The sequence below is a fragment of the Urocampus carinirostris genome, chromosome 3 (assembly GCF_059441175.1).
Source record: "Urocampus carinirostris isolate Australia breed hairy pipefish chromosome 3, RoL_Ucar_1.0, whole genome shotgun sequence".
Taxonomy (NCBI): Eukaryota; Metazoa; Chordata; class Actinopteri; order Syngnathiformes; family Syngnathidae; genus Urocampus; species Urocampus carinirostris.
The window spans coordinates 22,939,378-22,955,848 of record NC_142351.1 but is presented as its reverse complement, the minus strand read 5'-3'; the positions used below and the strand labels follow the sequence as shown (position 1 = coordinate 22,955,848).

General features: G+C 41.1%; 1 protein-coding gene across 1 annotated transcript in view; it reads left to right on the top strand.

Moving 5' to 3' along the window:
• cacna1fb (calcium voltage-gated channel subunit alpha1 Fb) overlaps nucleotides 1-16,471 on the top strand; it is a 59,061-nt gene that overhangs the window by 15,119 nt on the left and 27,471 nt on the right. The window contains exons 2-10 of the mRNA XM_088331130.1: nucleotides 3,955-4,002; nucleotides 4,072-4,202; nucleotides 4,357-4,457; nucleotides 4,605-4,710; nucleotides 4,861-5,000; nucleotides 10,626-10,777; nucleotides 10,856-11,008; nucleotides 14,233-14,429; nucleotides 15,593-15,696. Of these exons, the coding sequence (XP_088187256.1) occupies nucleotides 3,955-4,002; nucleotides 4,072-4,202; nucleotides 4,357-4,457; nucleotides 4,605-4,710; nucleotides 4,861-5,000; nucleotides 10,626-10,777; nucleotides 10,856-11,008; nucleotides 14,233-14,429; nucleotides 15,593-15,696 (1,132 nt within the window). The remainder of the gene's footprint in view (nucleotides 1-3,954; nucleotides 4,003-4,071; nucleotides 4,203-4,356; nucleotides 4,458-4,604; nucleotides 4,711-4,860; nucleotides 5,001-10,625; nucleotides 10,778-10,855; nucleotides 11,009-14,232; nucleotides 14,430-15,592; nucleotides 15,697-16,471) is intronic.

The window sequence follows — 16,471 nt, the reverse complement described above, 5'->3', positions numbered from 1 at the left end:
AAGGCTATTCTATCTATCTACCCGACAGCTTTTACTGGTTTACCCCTGCCGCATCATACAGGTGCCCTGCCCATCCCTTAGAACATGTCCACATATCCCACTATCCTATTACAACACCTCTCCACTCATTCCTTTCACCAACAAGAGCTCTAGCTTCCACTAGATTTAGACTTCTTTCCTGCAGTGCACTCATAATACCATCCATCCACGTCAATCGCGGCCTTCCTCTTGGTCTCCTTCCATTCCATTCTCATTCCATTCCAAGGCTATTCTAGTAAATTTAAAAAGAAGGCTACTGTTTGGTCAATGGACTCTCCGCAGTTAGTTCCTCTTCCTTCTGCTTTGTAGGACTCATTTCCGGCCGCACTATTTAATAGAGTGACACCAAGTGATCAAATATTACATAGGTTAATGTACCTAAAAAAAAAAAAAAAGTGAATAATGGACATGTATCGGGCACTGTAACCTCTGCAGACACAGAAATGTAAAACATGTAAATGTTTATGCATTCATGTTGATTTAGATTTCATTACATAAAACAGGTTTTGATTTGTTATAATAACTCACCTCTCCTACTCTCGAGTCCTCAGATGAAATAGGAAATTTTGCGTTTGGCTCAATCCCGCAAATCATTTTGATTGTTCGGGATCGGGCTGAGTCAGGCTTTAATATCAGTAGGCCTTGATCAGGCTGGATGTTTTCAGGCTCGATATTACCTCTTGTTACAGTGTGTGAGTTCTGAACTTTTTAGTCGCATCTGCTCTTTAGTCGTGATAGCAAGTTAGCTTGCGGATTCGTTTGCAGAATAAGTACGCCATTCTGTCTCACAGTGTGGGCTTTTTATGTGATAGTGATGTAGAATTGTGTTTATGTACAAAAGACTTGTCAGCTTTGTGTCACAGCTGGACACTGCAAAGCATTACAGGAAACCGGAAATCTAGGAAAATGACAATGTGAAGGTCGAGCGAGGCGGCAATAATCTTACCGAGATGTTAATAGGGTGTGTGTAAATGTGTGTGAATGCGTGCGTGCATTTGTGTGTTCAAGGTCCTCAGGTAATAACTAATGCACACAAGTACGCACACACCATAACCCATACCACACACATACACGCAAGCACACAGATCTAGGTCACAGCTGTTCACTACAATGTTAGCATATTCACGTCATCTTCCTTATCTTCTCTATCATTATCGTCTTCCGTTTCACAATTTCTGCACCGCTCATCATCATTCGGGTAAGTTGGAGCCCATTCCAACTGACTTGTAGAGTAAGGCCCGGACTGGTCAGCGGCCAGTTGCAGAACTGAAAACAAGTAGGCCTCCATGAATCTTCAGTCGCTGCACTTTTTAAGTTGTGATAGGAGACGGCAATATGCTTGAACAGGATACATGCAAGAATCCCACAAATGTAAGCCTAAAATCTCAGTCAGAACTGTGAAGCCACTGAGCTAGCTCGCCATCAGGGCAAATATTTCAGATTTGAGATTAAGGTAAGGGGACGTGAAGACAATTTTTTCAGGAGTAAGCTAGCTTTTAAGGACAAATGGTCATTCTTTGGCATCTAACTGCTCATCTACATAATGACTAATACACTAATAATTACACAAATAGCACACATCCAAGTTAAGGAGATGTTCAGTGACGTAAAAGGGGTCAAAATAAATGAAAAAATGAATGCATAATGATAAAAATTCCGAATCGCTTATCCTCACTAGGGAGCCCACCCCAGCTGACATCGGGCAGCCACAGACAGACATACAAACATACACACATACTGTACCTAGGGACAATTTAGCCACCAACAACTTGACGTGCATGTTTTGGGGATGTGGGAGGAAATAGGAGTGCCTGTAAAAAAAAAAAACTTCAGAATAATGTTACTCAAGGAGAAGTAAAAGTAGACATCTAAATAATTGCTTGAGTAAAAGTAAAATTGTACTTGGTGATAAAAGTTACTCAAGCACCGAGTAACTGTAGCCACATCTTATTTATTGATCTTTTTTCTACACCACGATTCCATTAGATCATCAAATTATCAAATTTCATGAAATCAACAAAAAATACATTTCATTTAGAAATAGATCAAAATAATCAACATAAATTCAAATGCTTGAAACAACAATGAAGTAATAAATAGTATATATCAGATGAATGAACTAAGAACTAGTAGCACATTTAATGCCCCAGCACTTTTTTAACAGGCTATGCAGGCAGAACAACAAGCTAGCCCATGAACTCGTACAAATTGTGTGTGTATGTGCGTGTGTGTGTTTGGGCTTGGGCTTCCATAGTTCGTTCCTCTCCTGTGTCTTCATAGTCCACTAAGAGTACTATTTCATCTTCAAAATTTTACTCAAGCAAAATAGATAAGTATAGGGATTTAAAAATACTCCCAGAAGTACAAAATAACCCTAAACTTACCAAAGTAAATGTAACAGAGTACATGTACTATATCTCTTGATTATGAATATGTATTTGGTTTCTCTTCCTTTGTTTTCTGTACAGAGTAAATGTACTCTGTTACTACCCACCTATCGGTAGAACTTGAGGAGGCTACGGGGGGACCTCTAAACTGTAAGGCTAATAATCTCATCTCTCATCTCATTACCGTACCACTTATCCTCATTAGGGTCACGGGGGGGCTGGAGCCCATCCCAGCCATCTCCGGGCAGTGGGCAGGGGACACCCTGAACTGGTTGCCAGCCAATCGCAGGGCACACAGGGACAGACAACTCACTCGCTCATTTACTCCTAGGGACAATTTGGACCGGCCAATTCACCTGAAATGCATGTTTTTGGAATGTGGGAGGAAACCGGAGTGCCCGGATGAAACCCACGCAAGCACGGGGAGAACATACAAACTCCACACAGGAAGTCTGGAGCTGGATTTGAACCCACGCAGGAGGTTCCCATGACATGAACTGTGCTAACCACTGCGCTGCCGTGCTGCCCCGTAAGGCTAATAATGATATTGATAAATATGATAATGATAGAGAGTAGTAATAAGCAGTCTAAAAGAAAACAGATATCAAATACATTTTAAAAAGAACAATGAAAGCACGAAATATATACAAATATAAAATTAAATCACATAGAGCATCAAAATACTGTGTGATGCAAAACGAATATAAATTAAAACCATTCAAAAACTATTTTTAATAACGCTTTCTAAAAAAAATATTTTCCAGAGGGGGCATTTCATAGGGTGCAATGTAGGCAAGTTGCTAAAGTTTCCTTTAATCCTCGAGGAACGATGACAAGCAATTGCAATTTTGTCCGTCACAGCGGAAACCACCAGTGACAACAGCACAAAAACATGTCTTCAACCTGGCACTATCCTTCACAGTATGGTTGCCCTGACTCTGTCTTCTATAGATATAGGGCTCACCTTCTACGCAACGCAGTCCTCATTTGCCTTTTCTTTTAGTGTAGTAGTAAAAATGTGCTCGTCTTTGTAATCGCCTTCTAATTGGTCAATTGAACTGAGAAACATGTGACGTAAACAACTCGGAGAAAAAAAGAAAACGGCGCAGCTCAAAACAGTGTCAGGTGTGAAGGTCATGGCGCTGTTGGCTTTCTGCAGCAAAATGCGTCAACGCAAATTCTGCATGGAGATGGGCCAGTTTTACGCAGGTCTTAAAAAACAAATGGACGTGAATTTTTATTATTATTATTTCTATTTTTTATGGCTGTTTAAGCCTATGACTTAAAATCGGGTGCAGCTTGTCCAAAGTCAATATTGAGTCTGGTTCTTAAATTTGAGCATGGGGCTTTTAAACAGGAGAACTATCTTGTCTGGAACTTACAGTAAATAGATTACATAACCTCAATCAGCGTATGATAAAATGGGAATATACCCTTGGTGAAACGACAATCATGATTAGTGTTTACCTGAATTTGTCACTCCTTCTGTTTGATTGTTTTTGTGCCTAAATCCAATGCCTCTTACCAGGCGCGCCACGTAACGGCTACGCTAAGGCTGTGGACGGTGAAGATGGTGGTGGAGAGGATGAGGAGGGGGCAGAGGAGGACGGGGGCGGCGGTGGCGAAGGGGGAGGAGAAGAGCGAGGTGGCGAGGATTGGGACGAGGAGATGGAAGGTGAAGACCAGGGAGTGCGGATGACCAGAACGGACACCCTTCACTCCACCACCAGTTCCACCGGAACCCAACGTAGAAAAGGACAGCACGCCAAGAAACAGGTGAGACAAAATGGCAAGGGATCAAAAAAACAAAACATCAATCAAATGAAATTCTTTTGGTATCCAAACACTGGTGAAACACTGTGAAAACTATCTAAAAACAACACTACAAAAACAAAAATAACATAAGGTGATGATGTGACTTCCTCTACAGGTGCAGGGAACCAATCAGGTCCAGCGTGCCCCCCGAGCACTGTATTGCTTAAAACTCAACAACCCCATTAGACGAGCTGCACTTTCGATTGTCGAGTGGAAGTATCTTTTTTTAGAATATTGGTTCACAATTACTTGTAACAGCATCACTTAAGTATCACCATTTAACTACTAACAAATGTCTTGTCTTGTCTGTTTTGCATAAACTGAACATTTCTATTCAAGTTGATCTTCCTTAGTGTCCCTCAGGCCTTTTGACATCTTCATCCTGTTAGCCATCTTTGCTAACTGTGTCGCACTGGGTGTGTCCAAACCGTTTCCTGAAGACGACTCCAACTCTACCAACCATGACCTGGTGCGCAATACAGTATATGCCCGAAGCCCATACAGCTAACCTTGCGCTATGACGAGCAAAAGCTAAGATTAATGCATGTTTATATTTTGTGTTTTAGAAATATCAAATAAGACAAACAAATGTATTCTTTTTTATTTGTGACTCCCCCAGGAACAAGTGGAGTATGTCTTCCTCATTATCTTCACAATTGAAACCTTCTTAAAGATCCTGGCCTACGGTCTGGTCATGCACCCAAGTTCTTACATCCGCAATGGTTGGAACCTTCTGGACTTTGTCATTGTGATTGTTGGGTAAGCTCAGCGAATACTGTAACAATGTTCAATACATTGTCTGTACGACCAAGACTCACAAGAGGAAAGTATCTTTTAATACATCTTTATTCATACATCCAAGCTCACTGGCATCTCAGAACGTACTGTTTCTGGGAAAGTCTCAGGTTCTTAGTCAACTCTTAACACAGGGACATTAGTTCCGCCTATTGGTTCTTACCATTATTACCATTTCTCCACCTTCAAGTGAGTTACCCACATTTCTTTTAACAACATCATTAAATCATCAATAATTACTTTTAAAAAAAAGACAAGTTATTACAAGTCCATTTTCACTGTTCTTCTGATAATGGGCCCCGATCGAGACGAAGTAGGAGCCTGGAATGACCTTGATGTGGGATCTGTTTCTCCTAAGGGCATTTTGATGTTGTAGGACCTTGGTGTCTGGGCTAGGCCTGTGATGACCCCAGGTTGCACTGTGTTCTCCACCCAGACTCTCGGTCCTGGTCACAGCTCCTGTCTCTGTTGTGCGCCATTTGTTGAAACTGGCTGCTTGCTTCGCTATCATTTGTTGGTCTTGTAGGTCGGGCCACCTCGGATTCAAGTTCTCTTGACTGACGGGCAGGGTTGTTCTGATGTTTCAACCCTTTAGGAGCTGTGCAGGAGAAGTGACTTCTGCCAAAGGTGTGGCCCTGTAAGACAGTAGGGCATTGAGTGCATATTCTCCCTTCTTCAGGAACAATTTGACTGTTCCAAAAGCTCTTTCAGCTCCTGAACTTCCCTGAGGATGACAGGGGCTGACAGTCACTTAGTTGAAGTCATAAACTTTGGCAAAGTTTGCAAAATCCAATGACGTACACTGAGGACCACTGTCTGTGACCAGGACCTCTGCGACACCGTGACGTACGAAGATAGCCTTAAGCTTCTCAATTACGAAGGTTGATGTAAAAATTAAGTTAGCTACCTCTATAAAGCGCAAGAAGTTGTCCACTACCACCAGGTACCTAGTTGATTTCCCCCAGAACAGATAAGTTCCCAACCATTGCCTTGGCCTGGCCGGTAACCGTGGCATCATCAATGGTTACGGGAAGTTATACGCCTCCTTTGCATGTTGTGCACAATCCTCTACTTTCAGTTTTATCTGCATTGATAGCCCTGGCCACCATACGGACTGTCGTGCTCTGCCTTGATGAACTTTGTTCAGTATTTCCACTTGACAAGTTGGCATCCTTTCATCAGTAGTCCATCTACAAGTAGCAGGTCTTGTCGATAATGCTAGAACAGCTGAAGCTCTAGTGTTAAAACAGTACCTCCCAAACGGTGCGATGAACGTTGTCAGAGGGACTGATTCTGGGTAAAGGGGCAGCTTCCAAAAGCCAGCTGTGGTATTAAGTTTTGGAAACACTGACAGCTTGGCGAGAGTTTCGTCGACTGCAGGAAGAATGAGTCTTTTAGGCAGACGTATTTGTTGAGATTAGTCCGATCCACGCAGATTCTGATTGTTACATTGGGCTTTGGGACTACAACAATCCCTGTGCACAACTTTGTCACCTCATCGATGAGGGCTCTCACTCCCAGGGTCACCATTCTCTGGAGCTCCTCCCTGACTTTGCTTAATAGGGAAATGGGGACACGCCGCAGCAGTACACTTAGGGCACTCTGCATCCCTTGCAGGACAATTGTCAGAGAATGGAACAGCGCTTTGCCACATCTGCAGGCTCTTTATTGTCTTTGCTCTGTTTCATGTTACCTTAATCTATTGTCTTGGGCACCTTTAGTTTGTTTCTGGAACTTTTTCTTGTATTTCATCATGTCCAAATTTGCTTCATTCCTTGTGTCAAGCAGAATATGCTGTTGTTTTCTCAATTTCTTCATGTAGTCTTATTTTTAAGACAGTTTTATCAAGTGTTAATTCACTGTCCTTCTGCAGGCTTTCTGACAGTCCTTTTTGTATTACGCTGACCACCAATCTGCATTTCTTCCTGCATTGCGCCATAGTAACAGTGTTCTGCCAGTTTGTAAACTGCAATAATGAATGATTTGGCCGATTCACCTGGCTCTACTTGATAAATCTGCACCATTCCTAAATCACATTGTGCTTGCTATGATTGATTTTCAGTCTTATTTTACAGTTTTTGTTACTTTGTGTAAGCTAAGTTACATATAGAGTGATACCTCCACATATGAGATTAAGTCGTTACAGGATCTTGCTCGTATCTTGAGCGATACGAAATAGCTGAAAATCAATTAAACCCTTCCCGGCCTATCAGTAGATTGTATGTCGATTTATCATTGTATTGTATCGCTTGATTATGAATATGTATTTTGTTTTCTCTTCCTTTGTTTTCTGGTTTATGTAGCTTCCTCATTTGTTTTTCTATTTCACATGTTTTTATTCTGATAAATTGTTTGGAATAATCAGGAAGACTTGCAGTACTTGTAATGCATATTCAGAATAAATGACAACAACAACATTATAGTAAATACCGAATATAACTGTATGACTTATATATCAACATAGCTATTAGGTAAATTTCTAAATATTGGTCTGGCCAGTTGAACTTTTATTTACGACAGACAGTTTTGCTAGTTGCTAAAAATGCACAATTTTGTTAATGTTCCATTTTTGAGCTGTTGATAATGTTTTGTTATGTTATTACACATAGTAAATGTTTTTGTGTTATATATTTAATTTTATCATGTTACATCCATTTTCCGTTTACAATTTTTCTCAATAGTCAAAGTCACGCATCGCTATCTTTGCTAGCGGGCGATCACCTCCAGCGGTAGTGGTAGCAGTGCAGCAGCGCGGCGCTAAAGTGTTTGGGAGTCGAGGCAAACGTGAGCTGACGTCCCCGTTTCCCGGGCATCCCGAGCGCCCGCCGGCGGCGGTGCTGCTGCACTCGGCGTGATTCAGCGCCGATGGTGCGAGCGTGCGTAACTCTGCGCTCATCGCGGCGGCCCGGCGCAGCTTTTCGCTGGTGCTCGCAACGTTTGGTCGCCGTTGACCTCACTTCACGTCCTCAGGCTCGTGACGAATGCCGGCATCACGGCCGGCCCCTGGACGAATGGCCCGCGTCGGCTCATTTACTCAAAGATGCAAATCATTAAGCTCCTCCTACTCCTCAAAGATCACAGTTTTCTACTTGAGTTTTTTTTTTGTAACCAAGAAACATTGTGCTACATGATGCACGCTAGCTCACTGGTTGGCAAAAACCGGGCTATAAACCGTCACCAGACCGTCGGTCGTTTTGTAACTGGGCCACACAGAAAGAGAAAAATTGCCCTATTTTTTCCTTACACGTATTCATCTGTGTTTACATTCTTTGTTTTGCACCCAGAAAACATTACGCATGGTCAATTGACAAATATCGCTATCCTCATTTGCTCAGCAGTTGTTGTAACGAGAATCAAACCCGGACCCGGTGGTGAAAGCATTAAAACTTAAGCACTAGGCCATTGGGGTTATAAAAGAAAATAAAAAATATTTTACCGGTTCATGTCAAGTCAAGTCACATTAGTTTGTATAGCCCTTGATCAAAAAATGTCTCAAAAGACTGCATTTTTTGGTTTGAACAATTTTATTGACACTTTTAACAGCAATTAGACACATTCACAATTTCATTATATCATATTCTAACAATATGAGGTTTGAACAATCCTTATCAACACTTTTAACAGCAATTAAACACATTCACAATTTAGTTGCATCATCCACTGATCTCAAACTGTCACTCAGGTTTCTTGTTAGCTTTTTTTGCGCTAAAGGTATAAGTTTATCACAGTGTTTTTACTCGTGGTGTCACGTGGTATGTTGTATAGGAGCATTATGGGAAATAGTTCAGCCAAAATAACGTTGTACAACGTGGTACTGTTAGTAAAAGTAGTGCCATGATCAGATAACATCTAACGCCTTTTTCTATGGAGATCAGTGTTCATCAATCACTGGGATCCGAATCGGGCCTCGGACCATCTAATACTGGGCTTCACAAGAAGAGCAAATACTTGACTTTGAACCATGTTTATTGGTTCATATATACCAATCTTTCACCTCAAAAATAATTCAAATTTTCTGGGGGCGCGCTATACCCGGAGAATTGTTGACAAAAATCGCTGACCTCATTTACTCAGAATTGGATGCCATAGGAATCGTACCTGGGTCACAGCAGTAAGCGAGCTTAATCATAAACAACAAAGAAAAATACTTTAGATAATGGAGCATTATTAGAAATATTTCAGACAAAACAAAGTTGTACATTGTGGTACTGTGAGTGGATTTGGGATCAATATTATCACATTATTATTGTTGTTATAGCTAATATTACTAATGTTCTTATTGCGCTGGGCCGCGAGAATATAGTCGGACTTTAAATCGCCCCGTGCTACAGAAAAGGTTGCTCACCTCTGTGCTAGCCTACCAAGCTTGGCGACTGTTTGTGTTGAAGCAGCTGAAATTTTAAACGACACCATTCTGCACATATTTTTTATTTATTTGTTTTATATAGTTCATTTTCTTAATGTTTGAACTCATTTCATGGATTTTTGTAATTGTTACAATGTTAGCATCAGGTGGGACATTATTGCCAAATCCTTTTTATTATTTTTGTCGTCGTTGTCACAGAGTTCTCTTGTGGTTTGCTGTGTTTGCGTTAATAGTTTACTGTTGTTGAATCATTGTAATACCTTTTATTTGTTAGTTTGTTCGTTTAGGGCAGACAATATTCAAGCCGATTGGCCATTACGTTTAAACAAAAAAGAAAGACAAAAAACAAAACAAAACAGTAAATACTTCCCGCACCACTGAGGAACTTTTTGGACAGCCAAGATTCAAGCCGATTGACCAGCACTTCTTGACTTGAGAGCTCTGATGCCGATTGGCCAACATCATAGTGTCTTTCATGCTGTACTGTGACAGGACACCTGCTCTGCATTCCTCTATATTTGCTGAAAAGAGTTTGTGTCCCGCTCCTTTCATCATGCCCCCTAAACCATGCATGCATCTTTCTCTTTCTCTGTCAGTCGGCAAGGCTTTTAATCAAGGTGCTTCCCGAAAAAAAAATAAAAACATCGACTAATTTTAATGTACTGGGTTTCAATTTGTCCTCCCTCTCTTTCTCTCTCTCTGAGTCAATGAGTCGGCCGGTCCCTTTAATGAAGACACGCTAAAAAAAAAGACAATTTAAATTCAAAATAAAGTTGTTCTTTCAGTCTCTCTCTCAGCCGGTAAGTCGACGAGTCCGCTTTAATGAAGGTAAGAAAGGTGCAACACTACTTTGTGGACTTTCACTTCCCGCGGCTGGTTCTCGTCCCCATTAACCGCGAAAACTGAGGGATCTCTGTATTTTGCACTGCTGTTACATCACTGTTTTTTATTGGTATGGTATGCAGTGACTTAATTCCCTGCCGCGCTCGTGTCAAGTTGTCACAAGCTTTCAGAATGAGTTGTACCTGTCTTCAGCCTGTTAAAAACAAGCCTCAGGGTCCACTTATGCTCTGTCCAGGTTGCCAGGTTTTAGTGACCAGCCTGATTTATCCTGGCACAAGTTTGATATGGACAGGCCATCATATTATTGGAGTCTCTTTTTTTCTGATGCCTTGGCTTAAGATACAAACGTGGTCTAAAAGTCACTCTCATCTCTGTAACAGGTTATTTAGTGTCGTCCTGGAGACCATGACGCACAAGTCAGGCGAGCAGGCGAACACCCACCACATGCCAGGCAAACCCGGGGGCCTGGATGTCAAAGCTCTGCGCGCCTTCCGGGTTTTGCGGCCCCTCCGGCTTGTTTCTGGAGTTCCCAGTGAGTATCGGGGCGGGCTGCGTCAGGGATTTGCGATGGCGATGCGGTTTGCTCTGCATTGACGTGCGTGTGTTACAGGTCTGCAGATTGTACTGAACTCCATCATGAAGGCCATGGTCCCGCTGCTCCACATTGCTCTGCTGGTCCTGTTCGTCATCATCATCTATGCCATCATTGGCTTGGAGCTCTTTATTGGACGCATGCACAAAACATGCTACTACACAGAGAGTGGTATGCAACAGATATTTATCATTTTCGGACTAATGAGTGCAATACTGTCAGTTTAATTTTATTATCTGTGTGCTTTGCAATAAGGGTGGGCGATACTGGAAATTTTGGTTGCAATCCAGTCCAAACAAATACATGGTAATATCGATCGTGATGATCCGAAACCAATTATTTTGCTTGGATATGTCATGGAAATTGAACAATTGCCTCTTGAATAACTTTATAATTACTATAAACATAACACAAATATTTTACGCACTAAAAATCATTCATTTTTTAAAATTAAACAAATGCATTGGAAACTTTTACAGTACAAGAAAATAGAAATACTTTTTATCACAACTGTTTAAGAACAAAAGAAAAGAGAATCAAACCAAAAAAGCAGAAATGTGACAGAAATACAAATAATGTATAGCAATGTCAACTAGAGAACTAAAATAATTTCCACTGCACAATATTTTGAAAATAAAGTCAATAAAGTGTCAATTGTCTCTCAATTGCTCTGTTGCCATAGTGAAAACAAATTTACAGGTTTTTGTAACATCTTTTGTTACTCGTTGCTCTCTACAGGCTGAGCATTTTTCATGTGTTTATATAAATTTGGGGTGTTGCCAAAGTAGCAGACCATTCTACCACACAATTTACACCTGTCCTTTTCTGTAGTTGGAAAAAAAGTGGTTCCTGTCATCTTTAGCTTCTGGTAGGGGATGTCGCAATCGATTAGGCCCTCTCTTCTGCTTGGCAGGCAGGACGGAGCAGCAGGCCAGGTAGGGAGATGTGCTAAAAGTGTGTCTGTAGGTCACATACTCAGGCATAACCATAGAGATTGGCTGAGGGTGCTGGGGAACAGAGATCGGTTGTGCTGTCTACATAGAAAAGTGGCACTTTGAGGAAATTATTTAGAGGTAAGATCTTAGGCCCAAGCCCGAACCCGACCAATTCTAAAATCACCCTTTATACCTCCTTCTGGGTCCTCACAAATAAAATATGAAAATCCAGGTTTGCTTCGGGCTCGGTCACTAAAATCAAGTTGATTTATCAGGCTCGGGCTGGCCTGGGTTTTAATACTGGCGGGCCGGCCCAGGCTGGATTTTTTTCAGGCCCGATTTTACCTCTAAAGTTAGTGGAGGAGTGAAGTATTTATCCAAGTACAATAATATCGATCCATATACTTGCTTAGTATCGATACTGTCAATATTTGCATCGAGCCGCCCACCCCTACCCTGCAAAGATATGAAAGTATTTTTGTTTATTCTGTGCTGGACCTCGATATTTTGGAAAACCGTTAGGGGGACCAAAAATTCACTTGAAATGAATAAATACATACAAATAAATACATAAAAAATGTATTTAAGCCAAAGATTCTAAATCTTTAAAGGGTGCGGGGATGAGTGGTTAGCGTGTCTGCGGCACAGTTCTGAGGTCATGGTTCAAATCCAGCCTACCGGCCTTCCTGTGTGGAGTTTGCATGTTCTCCCTGTGCTTGCATGGGTTTCCTCCGGGCACTCTGGTTTCATCCCAAGTATTAAAACCATGAATGACAGGTTAATTGGTGACTCCAAATTGTGCCTTGATTTGAGTGAGCGTATTAATGGTTGTCTGTGGGCCCTGCAACTGGCTGGTAACCATTTGAGGCTGGGATGGACTGGGGAACCCCTGTGACCCTGGTGAGGATAGGCGGTGCAAAAAAATGGATGGATGGCTATTTAAATAGAGGTTAGGTGTCAATGTAAACCCAAAATATGCAGATAGGACTATCCGCGCAATATATCGTATAATTCCGACTATAGAGCCCACCTGATTATATGCCGGACCCAGTACATTTTTAAAAGATTTTTTTTGTGCATACATAAGCCGCACCTGACTACAAGCAGCATGTGCCCATATCAAGACATGAGATATTTACAAAGAAAGACGGTATTAACGTTAAAGACCACTTAACGTTCCGCCGGCCCCCTGGACTTTTGATTATCAAATACCTGACTGTACACACTGTACACACTGTATGTCACTAGTCACTCAAATACGTCATGCCACTTATCTTGGAAAGCTTAGACTCTTGGGATTCAAGATGTAATGTTTGAAAATGTCAAAATTCAGAGAAATATCACCATCAGTCTAAAAAAGGATACCCAAAAACTATAAAGCCAGGTAACTCACCCCCTGGCTGTCTTCAACTTCTTTAAATGTCCACGAAAATGGCTTAGTTACATCAAGGACAATCCATAGAATCCAACCGTGTAAAATATTTACTCCAAAACACACGATAACGCAGACAGATAAATAGGAGTCCGTCTTAAAAATTTCTGTATCGTTGGATGTTGCTTCTTGTAATTCGTTAGTTTCGCCACATTACTCCCCTTCACAAATAAACTATCTATCTATCTATCTATCTATCTATCTATCTATCTATCTATCTATCTATCTATCTATCTACCTTCGTCATATCCCTCAAGAGGGGTGACCGACAGCAAGACCAACACATACAATAACAAAGAAAATAAAAAAGGGAAAAAAATAGCAAAAAAAACACACAAACATTTCTGGACCATGGCCAACCCAAATGCCCAAACACCCAAACAAGTTTAGCACCTCGGCACCTAAGTTGGTCATGCTTTCGTCCCTCCAGATGAAACGGGACACGAGAAAGCGGCCATGTCACTCGGGTCAGGGTGACACAACACACTCTTTTGTTCAACAGCAGGGCCCGACAGCTTTCACTGGTTTACCCCTACCGCATCATACAGGTGCCCTGCTCATCCCTTAGAACGCATCCAAACATCCTACTATCCTTTTACAACACCTCTCCACTCATTCCTATCAACACAAATAAACAGACTCGGCAAATTATTCCCAATATCGTAATTAACTCTTCTCTTTTGATTAAAACGTTTTCCATGATGAAGGTTTGTTCATGCTAATTTGATTAATGCACAAAGTGTGAAGTTACTTGCGTCTTCCTCTACACATATATTCCACGTGTCTCACTGTTACCTTTACTGCTTGGGTGCCTCTGGTGGCAGTTAGAAAAAAGGGATAAATTAGACGCATCATTGCATAAGCCGCAGAGTCGAAAGCTTGGGAAAAAAGTCATGGCTTATAGTCTGAATTTTACAGTAGAATTACATTTGTACATATGCTTTTGTTCTCTGTATTTATCCCTCCATTTTTGTCCTCGATGCGATTTTGGAGGAGAACCACTGCTACTGAGGTTTTTGTCCCCACAGACACTTACGTGGAGGACGAACCGGTTCCGTGCGCCTTCGCGGGTCATGGCCGTCAGTGCCCAGTGAACGGCTCCGAGTGCCGCGGACGATGGGACGGGCCCAATGGCGGCATCACCAATTTCGACAACTTTTTCTTCGCAATGTTGACGGTTTTTCAGTGCATTACCATGGAAGGCTGGACTGATGTCTTATACTGGGTGAGAAACTAACACAATGCTGATATATTGTACATGCACACGACCGTTTTTTAGAGCTTACATGAACTCTTTAAGCAGCCTCAAACACATTTGAAATACAGTACTTATTAAACACCACTGAACTTCATTTGTTCAACTCACAGCATACCTTTGAAAAACACATGATTATTTTTAGCTCACCTGTGCTCCAAGAAACACTCGTGCAATACTGAAAAAACAGTCTGAATATTCATTTTCATACATCCACCTTTCTGAAATCATTAAATCTCTATACCCTAGCTCACATTAAAGGGACATTGTGTATTATTTTGTGCCTCCCGGTGGTAAAAATGTTTAGAAAAACTCACTATATTTATTTGAATCGTTAGCAAAAATACACTGGCCATCATAAAAATATACATTTTTTTAAATACTGATAGGCCGAGAAATTAAGGTGCTAACATGACGGTCCCCCATCTTGCTGCTACAGGTACCCCTTACAACCAAAACATTTTGAATGTCTGCAGAGAAAAATGGTGCTGTCTGGTTCCTTTTAAGTCTCTGTAGTTTGTATTCTTCCTTGTGATTTATCGCACTCATCTTCGGTTGCACTACACAATACAGTAACTTCGAGTGGCCAAATATTGCACAGTGTCCCTTTAACTCCTCTCTCAGGTACACAATACTCTCAGGCATAACTAAAACACTCTCTTAAATGTAACTGGAATTTATTATCTCCAATCACGCTCACACATTTTTGAAACCTTCATATCACAGATATTTTTACCTAATATGCGCTTCTGAGATACTGAAAAAACTACAGAAACAACTCACACAAAAAGCAGTTTTTTTCATAAACACTCACTCAGACATGACTGAAAAGCTCTGTAAAACTTTCACGAAGACGAAATAAATTTTTTCCCTCCCACACTGGTTAGTAAAGGTCACATACACTAATTAGAACAACTAAACATGTCTCCTATGCTCTCGTTTAATGATATACTCTCATAAATGCAACTAAAATTACTTAACATCCGCTGCTAATACGCACTTGCTGACACAATGTAACACACTGCAGTTTGTCTTAAACTGAAATTCTATAATAGAAAATGATAAAGGCTCTTATGTCTCTTGTATCATTTCTTAACCTCCACGAGTTCTCAGTAATCCCCTCTTGCCCCCAGATGAACGACGCTATCGGCTTTGAGTTGCCGTGGGTCTATTTTGTCAGCTTGGTCATCTTTGGCTCCTTCTTTGTTCTCAACCTGGTTCTGGGTGTCCTCAGTGGGTCAGTGAAATTCTCATAATGCTCCCAGGAGCTCAATAGTAATCATTTTTATTACTTTATGACGAGTATTTTAGAATACAGACGCTGCCCTACTTACGATCGTTCGTAAGTTCAATTTGTCCGTAAGTTGCTTCAGTGCTATATTTTGTATGTTTGAGGTTTATAGAAGTATGTTTAAGGCTTGTATAAGTAACCTGTATTGTTTTGTACTGAAAAACAAACATTTCATAAAATAATATGCTCTATAAAGAAAAAATAAGTGAAGTTTAACTTAACTTTGGAAGATGCGCTTAAAGAGATCCACCTCCGTGGTAAAAGTGGCCGAAAAAACAGGTCCGACAATTTTCCCAACCGCATCAAGCTTTCTTATTCCACTTTCATTTAAAAAGAAACAACTCGCCTCTTCTTTACAACAACCATATCGAATGGATTCAAGAGATATTAAACAATAAAAATGTCAACGTTTTTGGCGTGCTGGAGATATAGTAGAGAATGTTTACACACGAACTAGGAAGTTGAAGCCGGATTTCTTCTTCGGGGTGGATGCTGGGTGTTGTCTCACAGCGCCACACCCCGGTAACGGCGAAAGAAGCACTACAGTACTGTCATGTACTTGGAAAAAGGTGCACAGAATACAAAATCTAACTCACAGCAATATACTAATATTTTTCAACATCCCGAAATTTTTTTTCGTATCTACCGTTTTTCGTGAGTCGAATGGTCGTAAGTGGGGTAGCGTCCCTACCACAGTTATGCTCCAACTTGCCTTTACTTA